This window comes from Mustelus asterias, chromosome 6 (assembly GCF_964213995.1).
Source record: "Mustelus asterias chromosome 6, sMusAst1.hap1.1, whole genome shotgun sequence".
NCBI lineage: Eukaryota > Metazoa > Chordata > Chondrichthyes > Carcharhiniformes > Triakidae > Mustelus > Mustelus asterias.
In genome coordinates this window covers 121,616,513-121,633,623 of record NC_135806.1, presented here as the reverse complement: position 1 = coordinate 121,633,623, position 17,111 = coordinate 121,616,513, and the positions used below count along the sequence as shown (strand labels likewise).

The following is a 17,111-nucleotide window of genomic DNA, read 5'->3' as shown; positions in this document are numbered from 1 at the left end:
TTTTGCCGCTAGTGTATCTAATCTCATTGGAAATGCCTGTGCAATCAGTTAAAATCTTTAATGATGTTGTTTAAGCACAATTTTTTGCACAGACCTTATCCACTGACGCTGCAACACTGTTAAACTCTCTGTCCCTTCCAACCCATTTTCTGCTCCCTTTTGTTTTTATATGTGTAGCTGTAGCCCCACCTCCTGGTAAATTGGTGTAACTTCTGCCAACAATTTCCCTCTGACTTGCGCTGGAAGAGGATTGTTTTTGCCCTTCCATCTTTAAAAAAAATGTGAAAGTGAAATCCAGATGTGGTTTTGTGCACATGATCCCCAAGGTCTTCCTGACCTCTCAGCTTTGTAGATGTTAGCAGGCCAGCCACGTGAATGTTCTACTTGAATGCCTTCACTCAAAAGTCCCTCGAACCAATTTGTCATTCACGACAATGCACTAGAGCAGTGGTTCCCAAAGGGTGCGGCGCGCCACACTGGTGCGGCGAGAGAGGATGGCAAGTGTGGCGGGAAGATTCAAGGGCAATCAAAGAAACGTTTAAACACGGTTTAAACAAGCATTGTTTTATACTTTCTGGATGTCCCATGATCATATTATAAAGTAGTTGTGTTCTATGTTATGAATCAAGCACTGCTAGGAGTTGTTTTTTTTTTGTTTTTGAATGTATTTCTTATCAATAAAAAATTCGGTGTGGTGCGAGCAAATTTTTATTCCGAAAGTGCGGCCCAATGAAAAAAGTTTGGGAACCACTGCACGAGAGGAAGACTGTAGGATTCAAGGGTTGTCAAACCCTTTTGGGCGGGCCTTGTACAAAAAGATTCAGTCTCCTTTTAGGCAAGTGTACTTGCTGTACTGGTGACCATAGAGAAAAACCTTTCCCTCCATCATTTCTGTTTGGCGATTCCTCTCGCTTCACAGAATCACAGAATTGTTACAGAGTAAAAGGAGGCCATTTGGCCCATCATGTCTCCTTCAGCTCTTGGAACCAGCAACTCACCGAGTACCATTCTCCCCGTAACCCTGCACGTTCTGCTTTTTCTGATAAAAATCCCTTTCGATTGCTTCAGTTGAACCCGCCTCCACCTCACTCTCACGTCTACCTCTCCTCCCTCACTTTCTTAGAGTAATAGAGGTTTACAGCATGGAAACAGGCCCTTTGGCCCAACTTGTCCATGCCACCCTTTTTTTTAACCACTAAGCAAGTCCCAATTGCCCGGGTTTGGCCCATATCTCTCCATACCCATCTTGTCCATGTAACTGTCAAAATCCTTCTTCATCCTCTCGCTGTTCCCTTCCTCTTCCCTCACTTGCATCGCCCACACCTTCACCTTTGCTTCTATTTCCCCTTTCTCCGTCTCTCCCTCGTTTCATCCTCTTAACAGCTTGCCCCACTTTCTATGTTAGTTCTCTTTTGCCCCCTTCTGTTTTTGCCTGGGATTCCGGCAGCAATGGAGCTGCAAACATGGGGAGAACGTGGGATGCACTATAAGAGGCAGAATGAGCTTCAAAATCACCTATGGCTTTAAATGCATAAAAGGATTCAGAGAGATTTGGACAGGCTGAGTGAGTGGGCGAGGATATGGCAAATGGAGTATAACGTTGAGAAATGCGAGGTTATACACTTTGGAGGAAATAATAACAAATGGGATTACTATCTCAATGGAAACAAATTAAAACATGCTACCGTGCAAAGGGACCTGGGGGTCCTTGTGCATGAGACGCAAAAGCCCAGTCTGCAGGTACAACAGGTGATCAAGAAGGCAAATGGGATGTTGGCCTATATTGCGAGGGGGATAGAATATAAAAGCAGGGATGTCTTGATGCACCTGTACAGGGCATTGGTGAGGCCGCAGCTGGAATACTGTGTGCAGTATTGGTCCCCTTATATGAGGAAGGATATATTGGCATTGGAGGGAGTGCAGAGAAGGTTCACCAGGTTGATACCGGAGATGAGGGGTTTGGATTATGAGGAGAGGCTGAGGAGATTGGGTTTGTACTCGTTGGAGTTTAGAAGGATGAGGGGGGATCTTATGGAGACTTATAAGATAATGCGGGGGTTGGATAGGGTGGAGGCGGAGAGATTCTTTCCACTTAGTAAGGAAGTTAAAACTAGAGGACACAGCCTCAAAATAAAGGGGGGTCGGTTTAAGACAGAGTTGAGGAGGAACTTCTTCTCCCAGAGGGTGGTGAATCTCTGGAATTCTCTGCCCACTGAGGTGGTGGAGGCTACCTCGCTGAATATGTTTAAAGCGCGGATGGATGGATTCCTGAGCGGTAAGGGAATTAAGGGTTATGGGGATCAGGCGGGTAAGTGGTACTGATCCACGTCAGATCAGCCATGATCTTATTGAATGGCGGGGCAGGCTCGAGGGGCTAGATGGCCTACTCCTGCTCCTATTTCTTATGTTCTTATGTTCTTAAGGGAGTGGAGGGTGCTGAATTGATAATTGACAATGGACTCATGCTCAATACTGGCTGGGGGCTCTCCTAACCATCCCCAGGTTGTAGAATTCTATCATTGTTCACTACATTCGGACAGGGCAACCTACTAAGTGGAGATGAGGGAGTGAACCAGCCACTCCCTCCGCCCCATCCCAGCCAAGCCCTGCCCAAATCCTGCTGCTGCGCAATCCACAAATCAAACTGTTTTCATTTTAGTTCTCCATCATTGGGAACACATTTTCCTTGCCCACCCTCTCTGCTGGTTGTCATTGTATTTTTAACAAATTCATTCATGGGATATGGGCGCTGCTGGCTGGATCTGGTGGATTTGCTGCTCATCCCTAGTTGCTCTTGAACTGAGTGGCTTCCTAGGCCATTTCAGAGAGCAGTTGAGAGGCAACCATATTGGTGTGGCTCTGGAGTCACATATAGGCCAGACCAGGTAAGGATGGCAGATTTCCTTCCCGAAAGGCCATTCGTGAACCAGATGGGTTTTTTCCGACAATGGTCATCAGCAGATTCTTAATTCCAGATACTTTTTATTGAATTCAAATTCCACCACCTGCCATGGCAGGATTCAAACCCAAGTCCCCAGAACATTAGCTGAGTTTCTGGATTAATAGCCTTGCGATAATACCACTCGGCCATCGCCTGTGCAACATAAATAAAACATCCATTAAGGTCCGTTCAATCAAACCGCATTCATTAAAATAGCAAACAGAGGAATTTGAGTCAAATATTTGGGTGCACTTAGTTCCAACGTTGCTCACTTGCAGCCTTTTGTACCTCCCCCATCAAATACAAAATAGTGCAAAGTATTGGGACAAGGTTGTTTTATTGTTAAAAAGTCCTTCAGTGCCAGACAGTAACCAGATCCTCCACAAACATCACTTAGACCCTATATGATAGATATAAATTTATACCTTTCCTCAGAGGACAATACAATGCTTCAGGTTGCTACACGTCATAAATTACCGATGTGATGTGAGTTGTTTTTATGGTTCAGGTGCACTTACTATCTTGTATACTTGTGTATTGAAAGAAAATTTATTGTGAAGGTCAATAAAATGCAATGGGTTTACCGGTACATGCTCAGATTCATTTCGAACTTAGGTTGATAGATCAAGGTGTATAAAAATTGGCACCACATCCACAAACATCCACTCCCTCCAACAAAGGTGCTCAGTAGCAGCAGTGTGTACTATCTACAAGATGCACTGCAGCAATTCACCAAAGATCCTTAGACAGCACTTTCCAAACCCGCCACCACTTCCATCCAGAAGGACAAGGGCAGCAGATATATGGGAACACCATCACCTGCAAGTTTCCCTCCAACTCACTCACCATCCTGACTTGGAAATTTATTGCCATTCCTTCGCAGTCGTTGGGTCAAAATCCTGGAATTCCCTCCCTAACGGCATTGTGGGTCAACCCACAGCACGTGGACTGCAGCGATTCAAGAAGGCAGCTCACCACCACCACCTTCTCAAGGGCAACTAGGGATGGCCAATAAATGCTGGCCAGCCAGCAACTCCCACGAATGATTAACAAAATAAAGTAAAATCAGCCATTCTACTGCAGTTAAAGTACATCCACATTGTTTGCTGACCTCTGATACATATTGTGCATGAGTGAATGTTAGATGCGAGAGGATTGGGCTATGATGCCTCTTCCACATCCATCACTTGTTGTGCTTTTAAAATAATTGCACAATTTTGCCCTGTTGGTTTGTGCAAGAGAAAGAACATTTTTCTTTCTCTCTTCCTTCCTCACGAACCAGACACGTTGAATTAACAATCCAGTACCACAAAATTGTTCAGGACACTTCGTGTTTGCCCCTCATATTCCCTTTCTGTATCTGTGACTCGAAATGGTCTCCGACGGAGGACTATTTTTTAAAATTCACTCATAGGATGCGGGCATTTGAGAGTCAACCACATGGCTGTGGGTCTGGAATCACATGCAGGCCAGACCGGGTAAGAATGGCAGATTTCCTTCCCTAAAGGACATCACTGAACCAGATGGGGTTTTATCACAATGTGGTCACCATCAGACTTTTAATTCCAGATTTTTATTGAGTTCAAATTTCACCATTTGCTGTGGTGGGATTCGAACCTGGGTCCCCAGAGCATTACCCTGGGTCTCTGGATTACTCGTCCAGGGACAGTACCACTAGACCACTGCCTTCCCCTTGAGATCCTTAAAAACAAACGCATGAGCCTGTGCCTCAGGAGAGGAGGGAAATGTATTACAGAGCTGAAAGGCATGGTGCTTCTTGGTGTAACAATGTCTTCGGTCACTATGTATAGTCATATGGGTGAAAATTTCTTATGGCAAAATGATAAACTTGCTTAAAGAACAATTTCATCCTTTCAGGAGGAATCAATCATAGAATCCCTACAGTGCAGAATGAGGCCATTCAGCCCATCGAGTCTGCACTGACCACAATCCCACCTAAGCCCTATCCTCACAACCCAATGCATTTAACCTAGCTAGTCTCCCTGACACGAAGGGGCAATTTAGCATGGCCAATCCATCGAACTCGCACATCTTTGGAATGTGGGAGGAAACCGGCGCGCCCGGAGGAAACCCACGCAGACACGGGGAGAACGTGCAAACTCCACACAGACAGTGACCTGAGGCTGGAATTGAACCCGGGTCTCTGGCGCTGTGAGGCAGCAGTGCTAACCACTGTGCCGAGATCTTCATTAATATACATTTGTGATGTGTACAATTGTAAAAACAAATGTGTTTCCAATGTCAGGTTCGCCTGGAGTGGCCAACAGACCTTGCTATCAACCCGATGGACAACTCCCTCTACGTGCTGGACAACAACATTGTGCTGCAGATCACGGAGAACCATCAGGTGCGCATTGCAGCTGGTCGGCCCATGCACTGCCAGGTCCCCGGCGTTGAGTACACACTGGGGAAACAAGCGGTCCACACAGCGCTCGAATCAGCCAGTGCCATCTCTGTGTCCTACAGCGGCGTCCTCTACATCGCCGAAACCGATGAAAAGAAAATAAACCGCGTGAGGCAGGTAACCACAGACGGGGAGATCGCGCTCCTAGCCGGCGCCCCCTCAGACTGTGACTGCAAGAACGACGTCAACTGCGACTGCTACCAGACTGGCGACGGCTATGCCAAAGACGCCAAGCTCAACTCCCCGTCCTCGCTGGCTGTCTCCCCAGATGGCACGCTCTACATTGCCGACATGGGGAATATTCGGATCCGAGCGGCCTCCAAGAACAAGCCGGTGTTGACGTCGGTGAATTTGTACAAGGTGGCCTCCCCTTCAGAACAGGAGCTGTACATCTTTGACGTCAACGGCACACACCTGTACACCAAGAGCCTGATCACCAATGACTACCTCTACAACTTCAGCTACAGCAACGAGAATGACGTCACCGCCATGACAGACAACAATGGGAACACCCTGCGGATCCGAAGGGATCCCAACCGCATGCCGGTGCGGATTGTGTCGCCGGACAACCAAGTGATCTGGCTGACTATTGGGACCAATGGAGGGTTGAAGGGCATGACAGCCCAGGGTCAGGAGTTAGTGTTACTCACCTACCACAGCTACAGTGGCCTCTTGGCAACAAAAAGCGACAAGACTGGCTGGACAACTTTCTTTGAGTAAGAGTCTCCTTATCTTCTTGTAAAACTAAACAAAAAAAGTAGAGCATTAAATTGTTTTCAGTTTGTAAAACTGTGTCTTTCAGAAGATGGGTAGAGTGTAAGGTTTGGCCCTATTAGCTTGGGATGAATTTTTTTGCATTACTAAGTTTGAAGTCTTATAAGTGAATTTTGATGTTGACTTTTGTTTGAGTTTCTAGTGCTTTTTTCTTCGTTCTTGTTAGTTTTTCAGATGCGGGCTTCCCTGGCCAGGCCACCATTTATTGCCCATCCTTAACTGCCCTTGGGAAAGGTGGCACTGAGCTGCCTTCTTAAACCGCTGCAGTCCATGTGGTGTAGATACACCCACAGTGCTGTTCCACTCCATTCATCTTCCATTAGACTTCCTACCCTCCTGAAAGTGAAAGCCATTTGCTGGAACATAGTTCCAGATCAACAGGTAGACATCCACATCCTTGCCCTTTCCTCATGTGCAAATATGGACATTTTTCAACTTTTACACCCATCAGATCCCAATATTCTGCCTTTACTTGCTGGTTGATCATAAACTAGCAAGCACAGGTTGTGCCCATCATCTAGCCCATCATCAGACTTCAACCAAAGGGAATTGAGTTCTATTCCAGGCCCTCGGAACAGCAATTTCTATCCCCTTTGCAGCAGCATTTGTAAACGCCACAGGTTTCCCTTCCCTACTCCCATTATTCACACCTAATGCAAATTCTGTTTGATTCGTCGACTAAAGGCCAGAGGAAGTGCTTGCCGTCCAATTGCAGCCAGTGGGCTGACTCCTGGATACATGAGGGTCTCCTATTGGTCATCCTTCTTGCCCTTGGGGAAAGGTGGTAGTGAGCTACCTTCTTGAATCACTGCAGTCCATGTGGTGTAGGGACACACACTGTGCTGTTCTACTCCATTCTCCCTCGAAACCATTTCAGTTCCGGATATAGCCATTTTGCTGCATCGGCAGCCGGGGATGAGGGGAGCTTGTTACCAAGAGACCGCCTCCTCTCACTGGCCATGTTTCAGCCACCACATGGGGACCAGCTGCCAATTGGAAAATTGTGCTGCCCTCAATTGGCTTAAGTTTTAACGTTTATTTATTAGTGTTAGAAGTAGGCTTGCATTAACACTGCATGGTGGCATGGTGCGCAGCTCTGCTGCCTCACAGCGCCAGGGACCCGGGTTCAATTCCTGGTTTGGGTCACTGTTTTTGCGGAATTTGCACGTTCTCCCCGTGTCTGCGTGGGTTTCCTCCGGGTGCTCCAATTTCCTCCCACAGTCCGAAAGAGGTGCTGGTTAGGTGCATTGGCCTTCTAAATTCTCCCTCGGTGTACCCGAACAGTCGGCGGAGTGTGGCAACTAGGGGATTTTCACAGTAACTTCATTGTTAATCTAAGCCTACTTGTGACAATGATAAAACTTTAAACTTTAATGAAGTTACTGTGAAAATTCCCTAGTCCCCACACTCCGGCACCTGTTCATGTACACTGAGGGAGAATTTAGCATGGCCAAGCACCTAACCAGCACGTCGTTCCAACTGTAAGAGGAAACCGGAGCACCCGGAAGGAAACCCAGGCAGACACGGGGAGTGTGTGCAGACTCCGCACGGATAGGGGCCCAAGCTTTACCTTCGAGTAGTGGTCTGGGGGGCGGCACCCCCAACCTAACCTCCTTCAGGAGCGGCCCAGACGCCAGACCACGCTGGCAAACCAGCCAGCCCAGGCGATGGTGGTGACGGTACATGCCAGGCTCTTCAGTCTCCTTTGTAGTTGCCTTTGATGGGCAGCCTCTGCCCGTCATATGCCAGTCCTGTTCAGACCGCAGAGAATATTGCTGAGGAAATGTCTCTTCGGCAGGAGAGCAAGGTAGGTGATAGCGACTTGTTTGCCCTGTCCAATCCACCTCCCACCCCCTGCACATTATTACAGTGGGACAGACTGAGCTGTGTCAGCTGAGGTTTTTCACTCAGTTGCGTTCAAGGTCAGTGAGAATTTTTGGTTTGATATTCTTGGATGTGTTGCCTGTGGTTATTCACCTCCCTCAGGAGGTTAAAGAAATCGGGAAGATTCCATGACAGTATAGATTGTACATGCTCCATTGGGCTGATCTCAACTGAAATTCTAGGTCAGTCAGTGGAAGTGTTCTGCATGTTGAGTGTTATATAAGAGAATTTCTGTTCGAGGTGAGTTTAAAAGGGTCTTTGAAAAATATATTATCAGAGTTTGCTTTTCAAAGGCAAAAGTGAAGGGAATGTTATTATTTTTCGGGAAGGCCATTTGCCTTGGAGGGAAAAGCGTTTAGAAAATAAACCCTTTAAAATCTTTCTGTTAAAAGAACCGCTCTTTGCACTGTTTTCTCCAGCTATGACAGTGAGGGCCGACTGACTAACGTTACGTTTCCCACCGGAGTGGTCGCGAATCTCCATGGGGAGATGGAGAAGGCGATAACTGTGAACATTGAAACGTCCAACAGGGAGGATGATGTCACCATCACCACCAATCTCTCTTCAGTGGATGCCTTCTACACCCTTGTTCAAGGTACAGTGGCCATACTCCGCACACTGCTAACATCAGCCTCAGCAAAAGTCATGGTCAGGCCCATGGGGCGGAATCTTCCCGTCCCGTCCGCCACAGGAATCGTAGGGCGAGGTTTCCCCCCGGGTGTTCCGGTGCTGGTTAGGTGCATTGGCCATGTTGAGTTCTCCCTCAGTGTCCCCGAACAGGTGCCGGAGTGTGGCGACTAAGGGGTTTTCACAGTAACTTATTGTTATTGTGGGAGATTGGGAGAACCATGTGGAATTTCCTGCCTGTGCCACTTAAACAGGAGCTCCTTGGCAACGCAGAAGTGCAGCAAAAGTTGTGTCAAAAATCAGGAAAGATTAATATCTTATTTCTGATTCTTACTGTCTGTGCAGAGTCTGCACGTTCTCCCTGTGTCTGCGTGCGTTTCCTACGGGGGCTCCAGTCAGTGGCTGGCCAGATTTTATTGCCCATCCCTAGTTGCCCGAGGGCAGCTGAGATTCAACCACATTGTTGTGGCTCTGGAGTCCCATGTAGGCCAGACCAGGTAAGGACGGCAGATTTCCTTCCCTAAAGGACATTAGTGAACCAGATGAGTTTTTCCGACATCAATGCTTTCATGGTCACCAGTAGATTCTCAATTCCAGACTTTTTTTAATTGAATTTAAATTCCACCATCTGCTGTGGTGGGATTGGAAGCCAGGTCCCCAGAACACCAGCTGAGTTTCTGGATTAATAGCTTCGCGATAATACCAGGTATAAGTCAACAAGCTTCTTTATACTGTATTCACCTTCAGAGAGCCATGTGGTTTCCAAGGCCTTCCCACTCTCCCACTTTTGTTACCAGAAAAGCACTGAAGAAATAAACAGCGGTAGTTGGGAGAGATACTGAGGAGAATAAAGCACAGCTGGGCATATTCTAAATATATAAAGAGCAGACCCTGGAGTACTGGGGTTGAAATTGAAATCCCGGTGCATACTCCTTAACAAAGTCATTAACCTGTCAAAAATGAATCAACAACTTTTTTTCTGAAATGCCCACCCAGGGACTTGATGCTAATATATTAACTGGGGTTAATGCAACCCGATGGATTTGCAATCCTCTCGTTCTTCGTGTTGCAGTGAAGTTCATACCATGAGCAGCTCAGTACCAGCCCTCCTGACACCTCAGCCTTCCCTTGAAAGTCAGTCAGACGGGAGAGTTGTGATTAGGCTGTTGCTACAATATTAAGGCAGCTATAAAAGTCTGCATTGCTCACAGCAGCTTAACGGTAGGGAAACTGAGAAGTCAGCATGGCTGGATGTTTAAAGTCTATTTATTATTGTCACAAGTAGGCTTACATTAACACTGCAATGAAGTTACTGTGAAAACCCCCTAGTCGCCACACTCCGGCGCCTGTTTGGGTACACAAAGGGAGAATTTAGCATGGCCAATGCACCTGACCAGCACATCTTTCGGACTGTGAGAGGAAACCAGAGCACCCAGAGGAAACCCACGCAGACACGGGGAGAATGTGCAGACTCCACACAGACAGTCACCCAAGCCAGGAATCGAACCCAGGTCCCTGGCGCTTTGAGTCAGCAGTGTTAACCACTGTTGCTGCCCCTAAATTCTCTCGTTTTTTTTCTCCTTGGCTCCAATTATTTGGTCACCGGTAAGATGGGAATGGGAAAAAAGAGTGACGCAGGTAACGGCGGCATGGTGGCACAGTGGTTAGCACTGCTGACTCACAGCGCCAGGGAAGTGGGTTCAATTCCAGCCTTGGATGACTGTCTGTGTGGAGTTTGTACATTTCCCTGGTGTCTGTGTGGGTGTCCTCAGGTTTCCTCCCACAGTCCAAAGATGCGTAGATTAGATTGGTTGGCCATGCCCATTTGCTCCAGAGAGTCAGGGTAATTAGAAAGAGTTACGGGGTTAAGGCCTGGGTGGGATTATTGTCGGTGCAGGTTCAATGGGCCAAATGGCCTCCTTCTGCACTGTAGGGATTCTATGAAAGGATTTTGTTAAGAAATTTGTGTCAAAAACACCTATTGACTGTCTTCATATTAGAGTAATAATGATGGTGAGTTCAGCAGCTAACAGTGCAGCATGAGACACTTTGGCTGGAATTTTACCAGCCTGCTCGCCACGGGAAGTGATGGGTGAGGGACGTAACATGGAAAGGTCCGTTGACCTCGGGCGGGATTTTACGATTTCGGGATGAGCAAGCCGCAAAATCCCACCCCTGGATCCTGAAATGTATTTCCAGTTTTCTGTGTATCTTTTCTGTGTCAGTTCATGTTCGTCTTTCCCCTCAGTTATTTAGTCTCTGAAGATCGGGTCTTCATTATGTTGAAACACGACAAGTATTTAAAGAGCCATTGAGATTCCAGTTAGACTTGCCAGTGTGTGGCCTATGAGAAAATAACCCTTGTGTTTCGAAAGTAATTATGCTGAATTCACATGATGGATTTGATAAGAGTCGGGGCCAATCTCAAACTGAACATGGTATAGTGTCAATTTACATTGAAGCAGCAAAATATAAGAATAGAAATTACATAAATATTTAATGTATTTCAATCCAGTTCCTCCAATAGAGGCATTAAGTGATAACATCACCAAAAATCATTTTTCAACTGTATTCTTTAAGAATTATGATACTTTGGAAATGAAAATGTAGACTTGTGGCGGGGGCACCTTTTAAATTGGCTGTGTTATTACTGCATGAATATTAATGTTTAGATATACGCTTACAGTTTGACTAATATTAATTTTCTATTGTATTTTAGATCAATTGAGAAACAGTTACCAGGTTGGTTATGATAGCTCCCTCCGGGTCATGTACGCCAATGGTATGGACACCAACTTCCAGACTGAGCCCCACATCCTGGCTGGCACAGTGAATCCAATCATCGCCAGGCGCAACATTACGCTCCCTGTGGAAAACAGTCTGAACCTGGTGGAGTGGCGGTTCAGAAAGGAACAGACCAGAGGAAAGATCAGTATCTTTGGGCGCAAGCTGAGGGTAAGCAGCCTCCTGTTAACGTCCCATTCTTTAAATGGGTTAGATGTTAAGCAACTGAAATGTCTTCTTGTTGTAAACAGTAAGAGGTCTCTCAGCACCAGGTTAAAGTCCAACAGGTTTATTTGGAATCACGAGCTTTCGATTCGCTGCTCCTTCATTAGGTCACCTGATGAAGGAGCGGCACTCCGAAAGCTCGTAATTCCAAATAAACCTGTTGGCTGAGAGACTTCTTACTGAGCCCACCCCAGTTCAATGCCAGCATCTACACTTCTTGTTGTAAATTCATTAGCCGGGATTCTCCCCCAAAAAAAGCCTAAGTGCCCAATGGGTGGGAAAATGGGAGATTTCCAGCGCGGAACTGGTTACGCCAAAAAGAAAAGGGCTTGGGAGACTTGCAATCAGCCAGATGCCGGTCGCGAGTCCCACTAAAGGCCCCCTGCTGATGTCTCCTGGTCCGCTGTGCTACTCGAGCAATGCAGCGGGCTGGGAGAATCCCGGCCCTTAAATCACACAGCTGGGCAAATTTATTTCTATTCCTGCGCCAAGGCCTATTGGACTTCCTGCAACTAGGAGAGGCAGGAAAAGTAGGCAGGGAGGGGACAGACAACCCTTATCAAAACCAGCCTGATGTTTCAGCCATTAATTCAATGACCACAGAAGAGGGAGGGCTCCTTCAAGAATGTGCGCTCCCTCCTCTGATTTTCCACTGTTCATCATTTGCAGGTGGTCCAATTTGTGAAGAAAACCCTTTGTGTCAGCTGTGGCTCAGTCGGTAGCATTCTTGGCTCTAAGTCGGAACATTGTGGGTTCAAGTCCGACTCCAGTACTTGAGGACAACAATGTAGGCTGTGTCTTTGGCCAAGCTATCCTACTCTCTCGACTGGCTGTAAAAGATCCAGTGGCATTATTTTGAAGAAGAGCAGGGGTGTTGGCCTTCGGGTCAGAGTGGTGGCGCAGTGGTTAGCACTGCTGCCTCACAGCGCCAGGGACCCGGGTTCGATTCCAGCTTGGGTCACTGTCTGTGTGGAGTTTGCATATTCTCCCTGTGTCCGTGTGGATTTCCTCCGGGTGCTCCGGTTCCCCCCACAGTCCAAAGGTGTGCAGATTAGTTTACTTGGCCATACTAAATTGCCCCTTAGTGTCCCAAGATGTGTAGGTTAGGCGGATTGGCCGTGGTAAATTGCCCCTTAGTTAGGGGGGAGTTAGCTGAGTAAGTACGCAGAGTTGCGGGCTAGGGCCTAGGTGGGATTGTTGTCGGTGCAGGCGCGATGGGCCCAATGGTCTTCTTCTGCACTGTAGGATTCTGAGAGAGTAGGTTAATGGGAGAAGATCTGCTTACCACGAACATGAAAAATAAATAAGACTCACCGATCCAGTTTTTGTGTAGTTGGGTAAATAATGGTTGGCCGATTTTTGACAACCTGCAACAATTGAATTTTAAACAACCACCCTTCAGTGGTATCACCCTTCATACATGCCGTAAGCTGGAAGTTCAAGACAATGGCTGTTTTTTGCAATGAAAAATACATTGTCATGCAACACCTGTGTTAGTTATAATGAACAATGCACTACATTTTGATGCATATTACACTCAAAGTGCCACTCACTCAACATCAACTTGTCAATGAACATCATCAACTCTTCAGTGTAGATTGCAGGAGCAGTGTGACTGACTAACCTCGGACAGCCCCTCCAAACCCTTCTCATGAAGCCACGTTATCACTGATCCACATGACAGCAGCAGCTTGTACTTGGATAGTGCCCAAGTAATTTGTCACAAGGCACTTCACATAAGCGTTATAAAATGAAGGCTCGAGAACTGAACCACATAAGGAAATGTTAGGGCAATTGACCAAAGCTTGACAAGGAGTTTGTTTTTAAGAGGGCATCTTAAAACTGAAAAGAGAGGTTTAGGAAGGGAATTCCAGGGTTTGGGGCATTGGCAGCTGAATTATAACGATATTCGAAGGCACTGGAGTTACAGCATCATCATCATGAGATTGTGATTGTCCAATATCAATCCCCCATTTGTGGCATTTCACTAACCTCACATTTATGTTACAGTGAAGCTGACATCGATCGGCTGCCCTCCTCCCGCCCTCCCCAACCACCATTAATCCGATGGGAATGTCACTGACCAACTTTACTCTTTGTACTCTATTCTCTTGAGGCATCATGCCCTAAGAGGGCATTGGTGACCATGGACTTCCATGTGTTGGTTCATGGTTATGGTTGGCAAGGTATTGCTGTGGTTGTTCTGTGCACTGGAACATCCTTATTCTTTGTGAATCAAATTGGGTAATAGATCAAACCTTACTTCTTTGTCTTAAAATGAATAAACCTTATAGATATTGATGGATCTCAGGCAGGTTGGTGTCTTGGGAAGACTTGAAAGTGGACAATCTCAGATTTAGTGCTAATAAATGTTTTTGCTAATAATGCGCCAGTCAACTTGCAGCAGTTTAATGTGGAACAGGCCTGAACAGTAGCCAAGCGGCCTTTTAACATATTAAAAGACAGATAAATTCACTCTTCATTGACATCAAGAGGTCTGTCAAGTAATTTGCACCGAGGAAGAATCAATCAGTCTGAACACTCTTTAGAAAGCAGCCAACCTGTCTGCAAGGCTACAAGGGGGTGGGAACATGAACATTCCTAATTGATTTATCCTGGATATGTTTGTATAAGGTGAACGGCAGGAACCTCCTCTCCATCGACTTCGACCGAACCACCCGGACCGAGAGGATCTACGACGATCACCGTAAGTTCCAGCTGAGGATCCTCTACGACCCGTCTGGCCACCCGACCCTCTGGCTTCCGAGCAGCCGGCTGACTGCCGTCAACATCACTTATTCCTCGACCGGCCAAATCTCTGGCATCCAGCGGGGCCCGCTGGGGGAGAGAATCGATTACGACGCCCAGGGGAGGATCGTGTCCCGCGTACTGAACGACGGGAAGACCTGGAGTTACACGTACCTCGACAAGGTGAGGGAGACGGGGAGCACCTGCTCAATGCGGCAGGGTTTGACGGCACCCAGGTGCTCTTAAGTGTATCTGACACAAAATGAAGTGTAGCTAAGCCTGGTGTAGTTATACATTATGTAGTTGAAGCAAATAATCTGAAGCTTCACATTTACATGTCCAAGTAGATTATGCCAAGCTTTGCTAAAGACTTGTAGGTCAAGGATGACTTAATTAAACAAATGCATCATCATTCAGAATGTTAATTTCTTTTGTCATCTAATTTGCATTTCCATTCCTAAGTGTGCGATTATATTCTGTTCCCTTTTACAGTCCATGGTGCTACTTCTCCACAGCCAACGCCAGTATATTTTTGAGTACGACTTACTGGATCGTCTGTCCGCAGTCACGATGCCCAGCGTTGCCCGTCACACCATGCAGACCATCCGCTCCATCGGCTACTACCGTAACATCTACAACCCCCCAGAGAGCAACGCCTCCATGATTGTGGACTACAGTGAGGAAGGGCTGCTCCTGCAGACGGCCTACCTGGGGACAGGCCGACGGGTCCTCTACAAGTACCGGCGGATGTCCAAGCTGTCCGAACTGCTGTACGACAGCACCCGCGTCAGTTTCACCTACGACGAGACCGCCGGGGTGCTCAAGACGGTCAACCTGCAGACCGAGGGCTTTATCTGCACCATCAGGTACCGCCAAATTGGCCCCCTCATTGACCGGCAGATCTTCCGTTTCAGCGAAGACGGCATGGTCAATGCCCGCTTCGACTACAGCTACGACAACAACTTCCGGGTGACCAGCATGCAGGCGGTCATCAACGAGACGCCCTTGCCCATCGACCTGTACCAATTCGACGACATCTCGGGCAAGTTTGAGCAGTTCGGGAAGTTTGGCGTGATCTACTACGACATCAACCAGATCATTTCGACGGCCGTGATGACGTACACCAAGCACTTTGACGCGCACGGGCGGATCAAGGAGATCCAGTACGAGATCTTCCGCTCGCTGATGTACTGGATCACCATTCAGTACGACAACATGGGCCGAGTGACAAAGCGTGAAATGAAGATCGGCCCCTTCGCCAACACCACCAAGTACGGCTACGAGTACGATGTAGACGGGCAGCTCCAGACCGTCTACCTAAATGACAAAATCATGTGGCGCTACAACTACGACCTGAACGGCAACTTGCACTTGCTAAACCCGGGGAGCAGCGCCCGCCTGACCCCACTACGCTACGACCTACGGGACCGAATCACTCGCTTAGGTGATGTCCAGTACAGGATGGACGAAGATGGCTTCTTGCATCAGCGAGGGGGTGACATTTTTGAGTACAATTCCAAGGGACTTCTGACCAGGGTCTACAGCAAGGCTGGCGGCTGGAACATACAGTACCGTTACGATGGCCTGGGGCGACGTGTGTCCAGCAAGACCAGCATTGGGCAGCACCTCCAGTTCTTCTATGCCGATCTGAACTACCCAAATCGGATAACTCACGTCTACAATCACTCCAGCTCTGAGATCACCTCCCTCTATTACGACCTTCAGGGCCACGTCTTTGCCATGGAGATCAGCAGCGGGGAGGAGTTCTACATTGCTTCGGACAACACTGGCACGCCACTGGCCGTGTTCAGCAGCAATGGCCTGATGATTAAGCAGATTCAGTATACCGCCTACGGAGAAACCTACCTGGACTCCAACCCTGACTTCCAGCTGGTGATAGGGTTCCACGGCGGCCTCTACGACCCTCTGACCAAGCTGATTCACTTCGGAGAGAGGGACTACGATATCCTGGCTGGCCGATGGACGACGCCCGACATCACCGTCTGGACGAAGGTGGCCAGCGACCCGGCGCCATTCAACCTGTACATGTTCAGGAACAACAACCCTGTGGGCAAAGTCGAGAATATCAAGGATTACATTACAGGTAAGAAAGGTCAACCGAACCCAAGTAATTTGGATAAACCTGCCACGTTTACTGAATGAGGAGCTGGCAAAAAGGAGTTGTGGGCGGCACGGTGGCACAGCGGTTAGCACTGCTGCTTCACAGCGCCAGGGACCTGGGTTCGATTCCCGGCTTGGGTCACTGTCTGTGTGGGGTCTGCACGTTCTCCCCGTGTCTGCGTGGGTTTCCTCCGGGTGCTCCAGTTTCCACCCACATTCTGAAAGATGTGCTGGTTAGCTGCATGGACCCGAACAGGCGTCAGATGGTGGCGACTAGGGGAATTTCACAGTAACTTCATTGCAGTGTTACTTGTGACTAATAAACTTTAAAATGTCACCAAGCCAATTGTTCAGTATGGACATCAGACGAGTTAGAAATGACTTGAGTGAGAATGGGGGTGCGGGAGAATTGTGAAGTAAATGTCATGTGAAGATAAAGTAAAAAGTAAAGTTTATTTATTCGTCACAAGTAGGCTTACATTAACACTGCAATGAAGTTACTGTGAAAATCCCCTAGTCGCCACACTCCGGTGCCTGTTCGGGTACACTGAGGGAGAATTTAGCATGGCCAATGCACCTAAC

At 47.5% G+C, this 17,111-nt stretch overlaps 1 protein-coding gene across 2 annotated transcripts in view; it reads left to right on the top strand.

Moving 5' to 3' along the window:
• tenm3 (teneurin transmembrane protein 3) overlaps positions 1-17,111 on the top strand; it is a 593,227-nt gene that overhangs the window by 555,959 nt on the left and 20,157 nt on the right. For both annotated transcript variants that reach the window (XM_078215101.1, XM_078215099.1), the window contains 5 exons: positions 5,208-6,082; positions 8,444-8,619; positions 11,371-11,606; positions 14,295-14,591; positions 14,901-16,512. In XM_078215101.1, the coding sequence (XP_078071227.1) occupies positions 5,208-6,082; positions 8,444-8,619; positions 11,371-11,606; positions 14,295-14,591; positions 14,901-16,512 (3,196 nt within the window). The remainder of the gene's footprint in view (positions 1-5,207; positions 6,083-8,443; positions 8,620-11,370; positions 11,607-14,294; positions 14,592-14,900; positions 16,513-17,111) is intronic.